The sequence below is a fragment of the Serinus canaria genome, chromosome 6 (assembly GCF_022539315.1).
Source record: "Serinus canaria isolate serCan28SL12 chromosome 6, serCan2020, whole genome shotgun sequence".
In the NCBI taxonomy this organism is placed as follows: Eukaryota; Metazoa; Chordata; class Aves; order Passeriformes; family Fringillidae; genus Serinus; species Serinus canaria.
In genome coordinates this window covers 22,657,498-22,670,705 of record NC_066320.1, presented here as the reverse complement: position 1 = coordinate 22,670,705, position 13,208 = coordinate 22,657,498, and the positions used below count along the sequence as shown (strand labels likewise).

The 13,208-nt window shown below is 43.4% G+C and overlaps 1 protein-coding gene across 8 annotated transcripts in view; it reads right to left on the bottom strand.

The window, feature by feature from the left end:
* Nucleotides 1-13,208, bottom strand: part of WBP1L (WW domain binding protein 1 like) — a 59,178-nt gene that overhangs the window by 19,556 nt on the left and 26,414 nt on the right. The window contains exons 1-2 of one of the 8 annotated variants that reach the window (XM_018910650.3): nucleotides 4,912-5,174; nucleotides 2,878-3,116 (exon numbers count right to left, since the gene is read on the bottom strand). The exons of 4 other annotated variants lie outside the window; for them this stretch is intronic. Coding sequence is in view for 2 of the 4 variants with exons in the window: in XM_018910649.3 (XP_018766194.1) it covers nucleotides 4,912-5,011 (100 nt within the window). In the remaining 2 variants the exon portion in view is untranslated. Of the gene's footprint in view, nucleotides 1-2,877; nucleotides 3,117-4,911; nucleotides 5,180-7,307; nucleotides 7,414-13,208 lie in introns of those variants that run through there. 3 more of the 8 variants (XM_050976233.1, XM_018910649.3, XM_009087217.4) reach the window with 3 other exon arrangements.

Sequence of the window (13,208 nt, the reverse complement as noted above, 5' to 3'; positions counted from 1 at the left end):
GAAAGATGGAACAGACCTCCTCACCCTACATTTGTAAAGGTTCTCAGTAGTAAATGGTTGGTTTTAATAGCTGTAAATCTGTTAGGATTTACTGCATCTGAAGCCAATGTTGGAAATGAAGGGAAATAACTGACTGACAGTGGAGTTCCATCACAATAAAAGGATCAAGGCACTTCTCTCTTTTCTACTCTCAAAAGTCAGCAGTTAACCTGGGCACATACTGTTGCTAAGTCAGAAGGGAGAAAGATGAAGATGAGCAAATTCCAGGCTAGCGTGGCTCTTTTCCAAGCTGAAAATTAATATGTGCAACTGCAGCAACAAACATCACAGCCCACACTCAGAAGTGCATAGTTGGCAGCCAACAACCTACAAAAGTTGACTCCTCAGTTGACATTAATCAGGTAACCAAAACCAGCAGTGGCCAGTATCACGAAATCTAATAATCATTTTAGCTTTTTGCTCTGTCTCTTCTTTCCACAGAAATCCAAACTCCATTACCCTAAATATGAGAGCCTTTCTACAGCCTCAATGTGTCATTCAAACTGGCAGAGTATCCATTCATCCTAACCTTGGTAATACCCTGGGAAACACTTGGAAATGTGACTTGCATTTACGTACAGCAGTTTATAGGCCATTCCTATCTCCTAGTATACCCACGGTTTTTTTACCCATTCTAATTCCCTAATTTCTCCAAATTTCACTACAGCATTTGTCAAGTGTGTTTGCAATAGTTTGCACAATGCAGCAAACTATTATTTTAACAGGAAGAGATGGAGAATAACAACAGGATGACAGGAGTGAGTAAAGGCCTGAATAAGAGGCATACAGACAGAGGGACTCAGAGAAAAGCCCAGCAACAGGATGAACGGAGACTGCCAAAATGGCATCTGCTGAAGGGCAAGACACAACTGGTTGTAACAGGACTTGGACTCAACGTGTGACCACTCCAGACCTTCTGGTTTCACAGCTCTCATAGGGACTTTGGTAATAAGCATCTATTTAATAACAAATCAAAATCCTGACCTAGTTATTTCACTAATCTCATTAATCGCAGGCAGCAGTCCCTTGCTCTCAGTACCTAGCCACACCCATAACAAGCAGGATGGATTTAAGCAAGTGACACTATCCTCAGAAAAATGCACTGAAGTATTTTGAGTAACTCACAGTCAGTATTTGAACCACCTATATTCTTTAAGCATTCTGAGTAACAGAATGGAAGTTTGTCAGTATATTAAATATATCAGAAACAACTATTTGATATCCACTATTTACTAGTTCCCACTTGGCTGTTACTCAATCTCACATATCAGACTATCACTAGTGTTGGTTAGCGAAGTGCATCAGCAACAGCTCATGAGAATGCAAACACAGAACTACCAAAGACAATGATCTTTGTCTGATAAGGCACTCAAGTGGTAGTAAGTTAAAACTGCTACTGAAAATACTAGGCTGGAATGCCCAATCTTGCCACAGGTTTTACTACAATTCCTGGTTTGCCGGCAGTCCCCCAGTTCCTAATAAAAGTTAATCTTAAACAGAAACTCAGCAGATCCTTTCAGAGAAGGACAGCAGGTGGGATCACAGCAAGGACAGGCAGAACTGCTGGGGAGCCCTGGATCATCAGGGCAGCTCAGGACCCACAGACATCAGTGTGGCTGAGCCTGCACCAAAGCCTCCAGACATCTCCTGCCTTCACAAACATTACACCTGTGAGTCCTTCGGAACATAAAAGCAAAAATCCACCATGTGAGCAAGTGTCATGCCTTTGGTGGGTTCAATTTAACAAAAACACGTAAGACTGCCGCAGATGAAAGTGGCTTTGACTGCTGGGAGTTACTGGAACCTCATGTGCCAGGCCCTGCCAGCACAACAGGGGATAGATTCCTGTAAGCCTGCCTTATGACAGACAGCTGAGGCCAGGAAATAAATCAAGTCTGGATGCTTATTCTTAAGTCACCCACCACAAATTTTGTTTTGCAGAATCTGGGGGGAAAAAAGTGTAGTAAGTGCAAATATGCAAACACTTTAGAAATATAATAAATTGGGGAGGAATGATGCCTCTGAGCTGTCTCAGGCACAATAAAGATCCCCAAAAATGGAATTCTAATCCACAACATTTATTGCTTCACTAATGCCAGCATCAGGAGAAATATATTTAGATCACCATGATTAATCAGCCACAGCAGACCCATCCTCATCCCCAGCAGATGCAGAACCTCCAAGGTTTTATTAACCTTTATCTGAGGAACAAAGTGGTTTGCTGCATCCGTTTATCCTGGAGAAATATTCCAACTATCTTTAAAGGAACACTACTCTTTCACAGATCACGGACACTTTGATATATTTCAATAAGAGCTGGTTTCATTTTTGTTTACTGCAAGTTTCAATTTCAGATTCTAACAACTACACATTAGTGTTTTAAGCACCATATGTTTACTTCCTCACCCCTTGCTAGAAGCCCAGCTGCAGTCCTCAGCCCTCTCATATTAAAGATACACACTTCTAGACATCTAGGAAATTACAGCTTTGAGGAGGTCATCTTGCATTTTGTTGGTCTAAACTACCAAACAGAAGACCATCCTGAAAGCCTCAAGTAGTTAAAATTAAAACTGAAAGTGTTCAGAATCCAACTACTTCTTTTTTTTCCTTTTTCATTTCTGCAGTGAACTAGATGAATGTGTTCGAGCTACCACCTCCAGCTTTAGGAGGAAATACTCAAAACTAAAAGCAGAGATCCCCTACAATCATGTTTCCTTGGATGGGAGCTTTAAACACCCACATTGTACTGATGTCAGATAGTGCTGACCTAGCTTTTTAGGCATTTAAATATCATCCCACTGCAACAATAAAAAACCCCAAATTAATCAGACACCTTACTTTTACCAGGTGTTTGGCAGTCCATCTGCAATGCTACAATGCTGCTGGCTCCCAAAGAAGAAATGAAGGCAGATCCAGGGAAAGCAGCTGTTCAGTGCAGTCCAGGGGTTCAGAGGAAGGGGTGCTGGTCCTGGGAGCCAAAGGTCTCACTGTGATCCTTCCATCCTCATCACACAGCTCATGGGAGGTCACCTCACTCAGCACCTGTTCCCTGAGACTGCAGCCCAGGATCAGCATCCCTTGAGATGAGTGAGAACAACAAAGGGCATTCCAGCCAGCCAAGTGTTTACAGTCTGAATATACCAAGTAAAAACCAAGACACAGTGGAGGTGATGAGATGTTCCTGAATTCCTCCCCTACTTTCAATTAAAGAGCACTGCTCAGTAATAACCCTTAGAAAAAGAAATTTCTGAACAATATTTGCATGCAGGACCCACTCACAAATACTTATTCTTTTTTTAAGACTAAAAATTATTAAAACTAAGAAAAGTTCAAGCAGCTCTTTCCCACTATATCCTTTATCAGCAGATAAAAATAGTCAACTTTGCTCTTGTGTTCTTGAGGCAACACCTTTTCTTCCTGCTTCCTGTAAATGCCTCTATTGATGCCGAAAAGTTACCAGCAGAGAAAAAACTACCATTCAGCCACTGAGACAACCAGATGTTCACTGTTTCAGCAAATAAAGCCAAATTACACCTAACTTCTACTTTTACACCTTATGCAGCACCCCAGCTGCACTGAACACATCTCTAAAACAAAATTAATTATTTAAAGAGGAACTTTAGAGAAAAACACATCTGTGAGTCTCAAGCAATCTCAGCATTTGCAGCAGCGACATCTCACTGCAATTTGAGAGTTACCTAAAGCCAGTCAGCCTTTGTGCCTGAATTTCCCCCTCTGGTTCAGTTTCTAGTTTTTAAGGCAAGTCTCTTACCCCTGAGCGCTAACAAGTGAACTATTATTTATAGCTATTGCACCAATCACAGAAGGTCATTGTGCTAGAGGTAGTTTCTTATGTAAAACTCTTTTCGGATGGGGAGTTGTGGGGGTGGGGAGAGAGCTGCGTTTCACCAAAACTGAACTGATAAGGAAAAAGAGACAGCACTGTTTACTCAGCAGAGCGTCGAAGCCTTTTAGCGCTGATAAACAACTGAAAGTAGGTAGTTTAAAGCGTGTTACGGTCCAATCTCGACTTCTTAATTCTAAATTAGAAACTGCAAGCAGCACTCTGATATAATTCAGTATTTTTTTATTGTGGGTTACAGATCACAGCAGTGCTGGAAAGAGTTTACAGTCAGATTCTCCTACAGACGTGCCTCCCAAACCAAAAAAAGGGTTTGCTCTCCCCAGCCTAGGAACACATAGTTGGCACCTCCTCCAGCAGAGAGCAGCTGGGCAGTTGCTACCATTTCTCATTCCACTCGATATTAACAGCTATTAAATTATCCCAAGTTTCTTGTTCAAGCTCAAACTCTCGCAAAACAATTTAAAAAAATCACCAAGCTGTGGGTCACAGCATGTTGCCATTTTCCATTGGGTGACTTTTGTTAGAGATGAAACACACACACACACGTATATACCTCTACCTTTTTTTTTTTTTTTTTTTTTTTTTTTTTTTTTTTTTTTTTTTTTTAAATCCACAGCTTTACATATGAAATAATGCCTGTACAAGAAAACAGTTCAAAGTCTGGCATGTTTTTAAGAAATGCAAACGAAATTCCATTTTAAGGACAGTGGAAAGCACCCTAAAACCCAACGACACAGAGAGCCTCCCTGCTCAAAGCCTCCAACAACAATAAGGAAGTTTCTATCCCTGGCTCACAGTTTTGGTCCTTCCTTGCTAATAAAAAGCGTCTCTCGCACAACCGTGCTCTCCGATCACACGCCACGGGTGGGGAAGTCTTGATTGTACAGTTCCGTTTTGGGAAAGTCAGAAATCATATCCTTAGAGGCGGGGGAAATAAAAATAAAACTAATCGGTCACATCCTCCACCTGAGCAAGCAGCTCCCACCGCACTTCAGCCGGTTGGTTACCTGTCTGAGACCCAGGAGGAAAGGCATTCTGCAGGCTCATCCTCCACGCCAGCACATGGGAAGGCAGGAATTTAAAGCCCCACAGCAACCATTTCTTCATCTGCTGCGGGCAGCCCGCTCCTCCGATCCTATTTAAACCAGGGCTTCCTCAGCTGGGAATGCTAAGTAAACAGGGTCCTGGGACACTGCACGCACTCGCTGGCTCCCCCTCCTCCTCCTCCCACTCCCTGTGACATATCTCAGACGCAGCCCAGCCGGGGTGTTTGCAAGAGGGAAATGACATCAGGTCGGGCAGCTCTGAAAAAAAATCCCAAAAAACAAAACAAAAAAACCCACCCCAAACAAAAAAAACTAAAACAACCCCCCAACACAAAACCACACACACACACACACACACACACACACACACACACACACACACGAAACCCCCAACATAAACAAAAAAAAAACCCCACGCCCCCACAAAAGAAAAGAGAACCCCACACCAAAAGGCAGCCCTGAACCTTTAGACTGCTGAGCTGCTGGGTGACACCAGGCAGGTGCAAACGGGACCTGTCAGGGAGCCCGGGTGGAGCAGAAGTGCAAAAGTGCTCTCCTCCCTGCTAAGGGGATGCTGCAGTGGAGGGCAGTCTATTAAAAATGTCATGAGCCAACAGCGTGGTGATGATTAAATCTCGCTCAGCAAAAATAGACAGTTCATCTATTTCTGAGGAGAAAGATAAGTTTGATGCTGCCTGCTGGACAGCACTGGAGTCCTAGATGCCGCCACCACGGTTCCTCCAGACCCTGAGGACCTGGGTAGTCTTCACAGGTCCAAAGCACTTCCCTGCCACCTTCTGCCTGCCACCACCGTTTCACTTTTTCTGACTCATAGCACCGTTCAGCTCTCAGCCCCTGGTAACAGCTGTCCCTCTAAAGAACAGCAACAACTTCCCTGATTTTAGAAGGATTAGGACTGGACCCCTCCAGCATCAGACAGGTGATGGGAAGAGTTTCAAATCCACCTCTCCCCAAGGAAAATCTGACTAGCCCTGTCGAAAGGTTTCTCATTCTACTTGAGTTCATTTCACATTTTCATGCCAAGGGGCAATTAAACCTTATAAACAAATTTATCATCCAGTGCCCAGGATGGCATGTCTTGTTTGTCCTCCCCCAAGCAAGGAGTACAGCAAGTTCCACAGTGGTGCAGAAGATGACACTGCAGAAGGTAATCTAAATTTAACTTCCTTTTCTACCTCCACTTTGAAAGTTCAGCAACCTCTTTTTTTGTGCTTCTCTTTAATCAGCAGCTGTCCTCGTCTGTCGGGGAGGGGGGGGCTGGGACACCATTGCCACTCCCATATGCCCCAGCAGCAGCTCCATGGATATTTGACAGAGGACAAACTCCCCTGCCTTTTGACCTCTTTGGCTTTGAAGCCCAACAAATTAAAATAAATGACAAGGAAAGGAATATACTTTTTTGTATAGTGAGTATACTGAATGCCTTTTTTAGTAGCAGTTTTATTAGTAATTTCAGTACTTCAGGAGAGAGAGAGAGAAATCACATAAAATTCTTGCAAATGCTAATTAGAAACAGGAGAAAAAAATTAAAGAGGAAACTAAAAAAAAAAAAAAAAACAGAACAGACACCCCTTGCTACCCAACAGCTAGACAGCTTTCAGCACTGTCAGAAAAAGACACCCATTTTGTACATGCCAGAACCACTCAGTGACCACCACTGCTGCCTCCTCTCAGTGCAGCCCAGAGTGGTTTCCCAAATGAGAACCTCACTCTGTGTGTCCTCTCCATAACTGGGCTGTGAGACTACACACAGCATTACTTATTTTTACACCAACTTCAAGGCACCATTTAAAAATGCTGTTTAAGGGTAAGCACATCCCTGATTTCCCTAAGAGAAAACAAGACACGAAGCAATTTCCTGGAGGATACAAAACATCGGCGTTAACTAGCATCAGCCAGACAATGGGATTTTCCAGTTTTTGTGCTCTTGGATCAAACTAACTCTCAACCTTTGCTTTTCCAATTCTATGGACAAACACCAGTGATATAAAAGGGCAGCTTTCTGTTTTAGTAATCTGTTCTGTGGCCTCGCACTGGCCTTTGAAACATCCGATTTTGGCTGTTGCTATCCAGAGGCCTGGACCAGGCAGATCCTAGGGCTGAGCTAATGCAGCAGTTTCTAAATCCCTACTGTCAGAAGAAATCTAACTTTAACCACCCGCCTCTTCCCCAGCACACACTCAAAAGGCAAAGCGTCATTCCAGATCTAAGACAAGTTGTGAAGGACTATCAAAAGCAGTAACTTGGTGGAAAAGCAAAAGCATCCTAATTTATGTGTGAATGTAGCAATCCTGGAAAGACTGACACAAAAAAGGTGGCTTGCAAGCAGGCATTACCACATTGGACTGCAGCAGGAGCAGCCACCCTCTCTTGCAGTCCCTGAGTGACAGCGGCCAGTAACATGCTCAGCAACTCTGCTATAGGCGACTAGGGAAAAAAAACCTGTGGAGGGACAGAAAAAAAAAAAAAAGAGCTGGACAAGGTAGCTCATATCCTTATAAAACACTGATCAACACCCTTAGAACCTCTGCAAAACACCTAGGTACTCCTAATTGTTGCAATTGCTTTGTATATACCAACTCATATCCTTTTACCCCCTCCTCTTTTTTTAAGTTTGTAAATTCTTGCCCCAAAGCTCTGCCTGGTGGCAGTGAGTTTCATAGACAGTGGTTGTGAACAAATAGTTTCTTTCATCAGGAATGAATTCACCACCTTCTAATTTGACTTTCATATTATTAGCAGGTGGAAACAGAAGTCCTCATCCATCTTCTCACCCACTCATTACTTTGTACCTGTTAGCGATCTTCTTATAAAAGATATCAATCTTCCCTATCCTCTTAATGTAAAATCTTATCCCAAAGCCTTCAGCTGCTCATTGTCCATTTCCAAAACCCTTCTAATTTTCTACTGCTCTCTGCTTGGGGGAAACCAGAGCTGAAATAATAATTATTTTAATGAAAGCAAGAGCAGCTCTAAGGCAGGCTCAGCATGGGTTCACTACCTTTATACAAACCTGGAATTTAAGATCTGCAAAGGCTACACAAGAGTGCATCTATCCAAGGTAAAATGACAAAACAAACACAAGTTTTGTGTGTTTGTTCACACACTTCCTCAGTAGATGACCCTCTTGAGGGCTCTGAAAAGTCAGGACTAATGTCAGAACAGATTATTGGATCCACATTACTTTCAAAATTTGCTTGTTTAGGCAACCACCCACCGTCCTTTTTTGGCACATCAGCATGGATCCCACCACAGAAAAATGATGAGCAAGTTTCTACTGGAAAAGTGGGAGTAAAGGCCTCTAGGCATTACCAGTCTGTAATACTGCTCCAGAACATGCCATCTGCCCCAAATATGATGTCCAGCAAAGGATGCTGCTCAGTACCTTCACAGGCCAACACACTGTGCCTCATGGCTTCAGATATAACATGCAAATGGAACACGTGATGGAAGTTGTTTGGGCCATTTCAGAGTTGCTTTCCATGTTTGATGGGAGATGCTTGCAAACAGGTCTGGTAACCAAGTAAGGTACAGTACTCATTTTGATACACCCTGAGGAGATCCAGTTGTGCTAACACAATTGCAACAAAAATTGATGTTGTGTACCTTAAATCTGTCAGGCTTGAAGCATGAGGCTGCTCTCAGTTGCTCCACTATTACAGTCTTAGGCAGAGAGAGGTTTTGAACAGTAAATACAGATGATGTGTAATATCCTCCATTTAAATTTTAACACCACAGTTCTGTAGCTACATATACAGGTTGACCATAAAGTTGGAACAATTTTATCTAATTATTCTTCCATTTTCCCCAGTGCACTGTTATTTTCATGTTGATTAGAGGAGTGTTTCTGGAGCACCATTTTTGTTAGTCAGCCTGGAGCCCTGGGTGCTAGGGCTGAGACTTCATAAATCTGGCATGCACTCAAAACACAGTGTGAAAGCAGCAACCTCAATGAAGGTGACTTTACCTTTCCCTATCCTGGGGATAGTCTGGGGAATAAAGAATAGAAAAAGGAAAGAAACCTACAGAAAGGTGTAAAAGCAGATCTCTGTTTCTCTAGAATAAGACAATATCCAGGAACAACAAGCTCCATCTGCCTTGACAGCAGAAATTCTAAAGGGACTAGTTTGCTAGCAAAACTAGCAGGAGACACTAGGAGATGACCAGTGCTGGAGCAGCAATGCAATGCTAAATCTGCCGACAAACCATTTCTGTCTGCCCACCTGTGCACTTGTAGATCCCTGAAGAGTGAAGGGCAAACCTCCCCACCCCAATGATGGCACTACAAGAACATGATGACTTTCCAGTGTGAGGGCCAGGTGTCCCGGGTTCATGTAACATACAGCATTGGCACTGCCTACCAAGAATGGCATCAACAAATTCCAGAGGACCAAGAAGAAGAGGTCAGGCTGGTAACCTCTCAGTACCTGCAGGACCTAGAATATCTACTCTTTTGCTCAGAGGACAAGTGGCCCAAAACAAACCTTTCACTCTGTCTAGTACTACTGTATCGTTTAGGAGTGGGGTAAAGTCGGTCCCCACAGGCAATTCAACTACAAAACAAGCACACTGGAGTAATTGCATTTACTGTTTATCAGGCCTAACTGTCTTAATCTTTGTTGGAGAAAGCAAGTAATAATTTCAGGAAAAGACACCATATCTGTTGGAACCAGTGTGCGAGTTAGCACTGCAACCAGTCTGATGGATCAATTAATTTTAATGTGCAACAAAGCACAAGGGCTTGCAGTGGTAAGAAGCTGTGCCTCTTCCCCACAGACCATCACTTCTGTCAGCTCAGTGATTCAGAAGTTCAAAAAACTCTTGCAGGGACAGTGCATTTCAACCTCACTGCTGTTACCTGTCTTTCTCTCTGAATAACTGGTTGATCAGGGAGGATGAGACTCTGCACTTTAAAATATTCTCAGTGTTACTGAGAGCCCTAACAGCAACAGCTCATCCTTGATTCCAGCTGACTCTCAATTCCAACTGAATCCCAAACAGCAATTGCCAGTCAAGGAGGCAAGTACAAATATGTGCCACATCTCCACCCAAAAGTGATGTGTAAGCCCTGAACTCAAGTACTGTGCCTCACAGAGGAAGCCACTACCCACTCCATGATCTGCTATTTCAGTGAGAGCTTGTCCTCCTCTTCACTGCTCCTTTGTGGGTGAAGAAATGCCAACAGTAAAGCACTTCCCTTTGCACTTTTGTACAGCAAGCAGTCCTTCCTCTGAAGCTGCCTTTTGTATTAAACTATTCTAAGGGCACTCAAGGAAAGGGCAGGGATCAGACAAGGGGTGGTTGTAGAGGACATACCCAAGAGGAGTCCTCTCCAACACCCGTCTGACAGAGGAGATAAAAGCAACCACATCCAGGCTGTTCAGACACTCCTACCCACTCTGCTGTTCAGCTGATGGGAGAGTGGCAGCAATGAAAAGTCCAGGCTCTTCTCTGAGACCAAAATAGTTTTTTCTAAGTGTAGCTTGAGGTTTCTAGCCCTCAGTGACATTGTTCCCACTGCTGTTTCCCCATGGAGCAGAAAATGATAGCCACAGGTCCGGCATGCTTTTCTTCACAGCAACAGAGCCGCAGCCAAACCAATGCAACTGTAATGCCAAAGTTTGTGTGAATCATCTACTTTTCTGTGACCACTCTAACACTCACGCCTGCCATCCAAACCCAGAGGTGTTAAAAGGTTTCAAAGTCCTTCATAATTGAGGCACAGCGGGACTAAAGGCTTGCAAGTGCCCTATTGAGATGTGATGCTAAGTGCTTCAAAAGAGATTGGGTTGGTTCTGCCCCTTTAGCATTCCCAGGTTTTCAGGCACCTGAAATGCCCAAATGAAGATGTCAGGCTTCGCTTTTAGTGTGGAGTGGGTAATGAAGTCATGGTAAAGCCTGCTCAGCTTTCTTCTAAGCCTGCTGGGAGGGGGAGAAGGAGGAGGGAGTGGAGAGTTCAGCTGTTAAATATTTGAAGAGACTGCCACAGTGTATCCGGGGTGGTACAGGGACACCAGCTTGGCTCCTTGCTTTTTGGCACTCCAGCTCTTGTCTTCCTGATGCCCATGTATGCAAATAGGACTTTGGTAATGGCTCAAGAGGAGACGATCTGCTCCAGACAGGGAAGAAGGCAGAGTCTGCAGACAGTAACAGGATCCCCTAAGCACAGAATTAAGACGGTAAGCGTCTGTTCTAGTTTTAGAGTCTTGCACCATGTGGGTACCAAAAATACAGCCCGTGTGTGCCCTTTGGTCACATCATCACAGACGTGCATTGTCCCAGAGATGCTTACCAGCACAACCTTGATGGAGAACTTGGATGCCCTACTCTTACAAGTGCTATTTGATTTCTCTACAAATGACAGCAACTCACTATTTTTAGTGCTCATCTCATGGCTGCTTAGCGTTTCCCTTGGGCCTTACTTACCCTTGTTTCACAGCTTTGGTGCCAGCTCCCACGAAGCATTTTTTTGATGCCAGAAGGGATCATGCCAAGTCTGTCTCTGTTGATGCCAAAATGGCAGCTGGCTTTATTGTTGAGACAGGATTTGCCAAAACTAACAACACTAGTGCTGGGGTGACTAGAATTGACTTCAAGGTTTTCATCTTCCTTACTCTTCTATTGCCTCTAGATTCCATGGGATAACACTACTCTAAATACCTTCTGGGGTCCTAGAAGATGGATTTTTTCATCATCGGCTAAGTCAATAGGCAATTATACAGCAGACAGTCTTAACTCAGAGATCCTCGAAGAGAAGGATACTTTTATACATGAAGCAATTATCTGGGATGCAGCACTGCTGCTGCTGGGCCCAACTACACAGGCCAAGGCCTGCTGCAGATAAGGCAGGGCATGAACTCTCAGAGCCTGCAAACGTGTTTGTAAAGAACCTACCACAAAAACAGACAATCTCTTGAAGATAAGGGTGGCTACATGATTTACCAAGATATACCTACTACAGAAGTGTGGAGTGCACAAGAAGGTCAGGGATCAGCCAAATTGCATTACATTACCATGGGCAAGAAGATAAAATCCAAGCAAGTTAATTTGCCCTTTGCCCCTTTTGCATTCTCACAAAGTGCCACTGTGTGAAAAGCCAATATTCAAATAAAATCCAGTCTCACACATGATGCACAGGCGTGGTGGTTATGGGAAACACCCACAGAGATAGGAACAGATAGCAGACATGATAGGCAATCACACGTGCAGATGCCTGTGATTTTAAGTGATGGTATCCCTACAAATTACAAAGCAATTTGATGTTAACCTCTGCTGCTTTTCTTAAAAATTTAAAACCTCACTCAGAAAAAGTGGTGTCAAATGGGCACCTGATAGCCCAAAGACACTCAGCTCTTGCTTCAGGAACCATGCACTGGTTAACCTGACCAGAGGTAAACAACTGGTTAAAAAGGCTTTGTCATCAGGTAAGACTTTGCTGGATCTGTTATGCATCTAGTCTGGTCAGATCTCTCTTAAGTTTATTGGCCTTTCCTGACCACAAGTTTACATCTTGAAGAAGTTTAGAAAAGCTCTCCTCAAATCTCAGCAGTCTTGTTTTCTGTAGCTTGTTTTACAAGAAAGAGGTTCTTTCATTAAGTTCTGAGAATTACATTTCTCCAGCAGAGCACCACTTCTACATAGTTTGAACCCTTCTTTGGAGGAACAGATTTTTTGGGAAATCCTTCAGAAAAAAAAAAAAAAAAGCATCACCAGCCACCTCTTTTTGAGCACATTGCTGGATATTATGGTTTGGTAATGTTACACTGCAGAGCAATATCGCACAGGCTGAGGCAAATGTCCCCAAATTGCTCTCTAGATATGTACACCCTCAAGAACTTTCCTATTATCCCATGACTTTTCCTTCCAGGCCCTGCCATGCTACCTACACCTCCACTGATAAATGGATTCTGGTTTGCAGGAGACTGTGTTTGCAGTACTCAAACTACAAACAACTGCTTTAACTGAATCTTCTTCCTCTTAGAAAATACATGCGTATAACAATATGATATTCCCAAAATTAAAAGTCTCTCAATTAACCCAATGGGCTGTGCAGTATCTGAGTTTTACAGGATTTCTGTTATCTAGCAGAAACACAAACTCATTCTCACAGCCCCAGTAGGCTGAGGCTCAGAGTTTGGCAGAAGCACGAGGAAAACCCCTCACACCACCAGTGGTGGTGTGACTAGCAGAAAGACAGACTTCTCCTCTTCCAAAATGAAGGGCATTGAAAATCACAT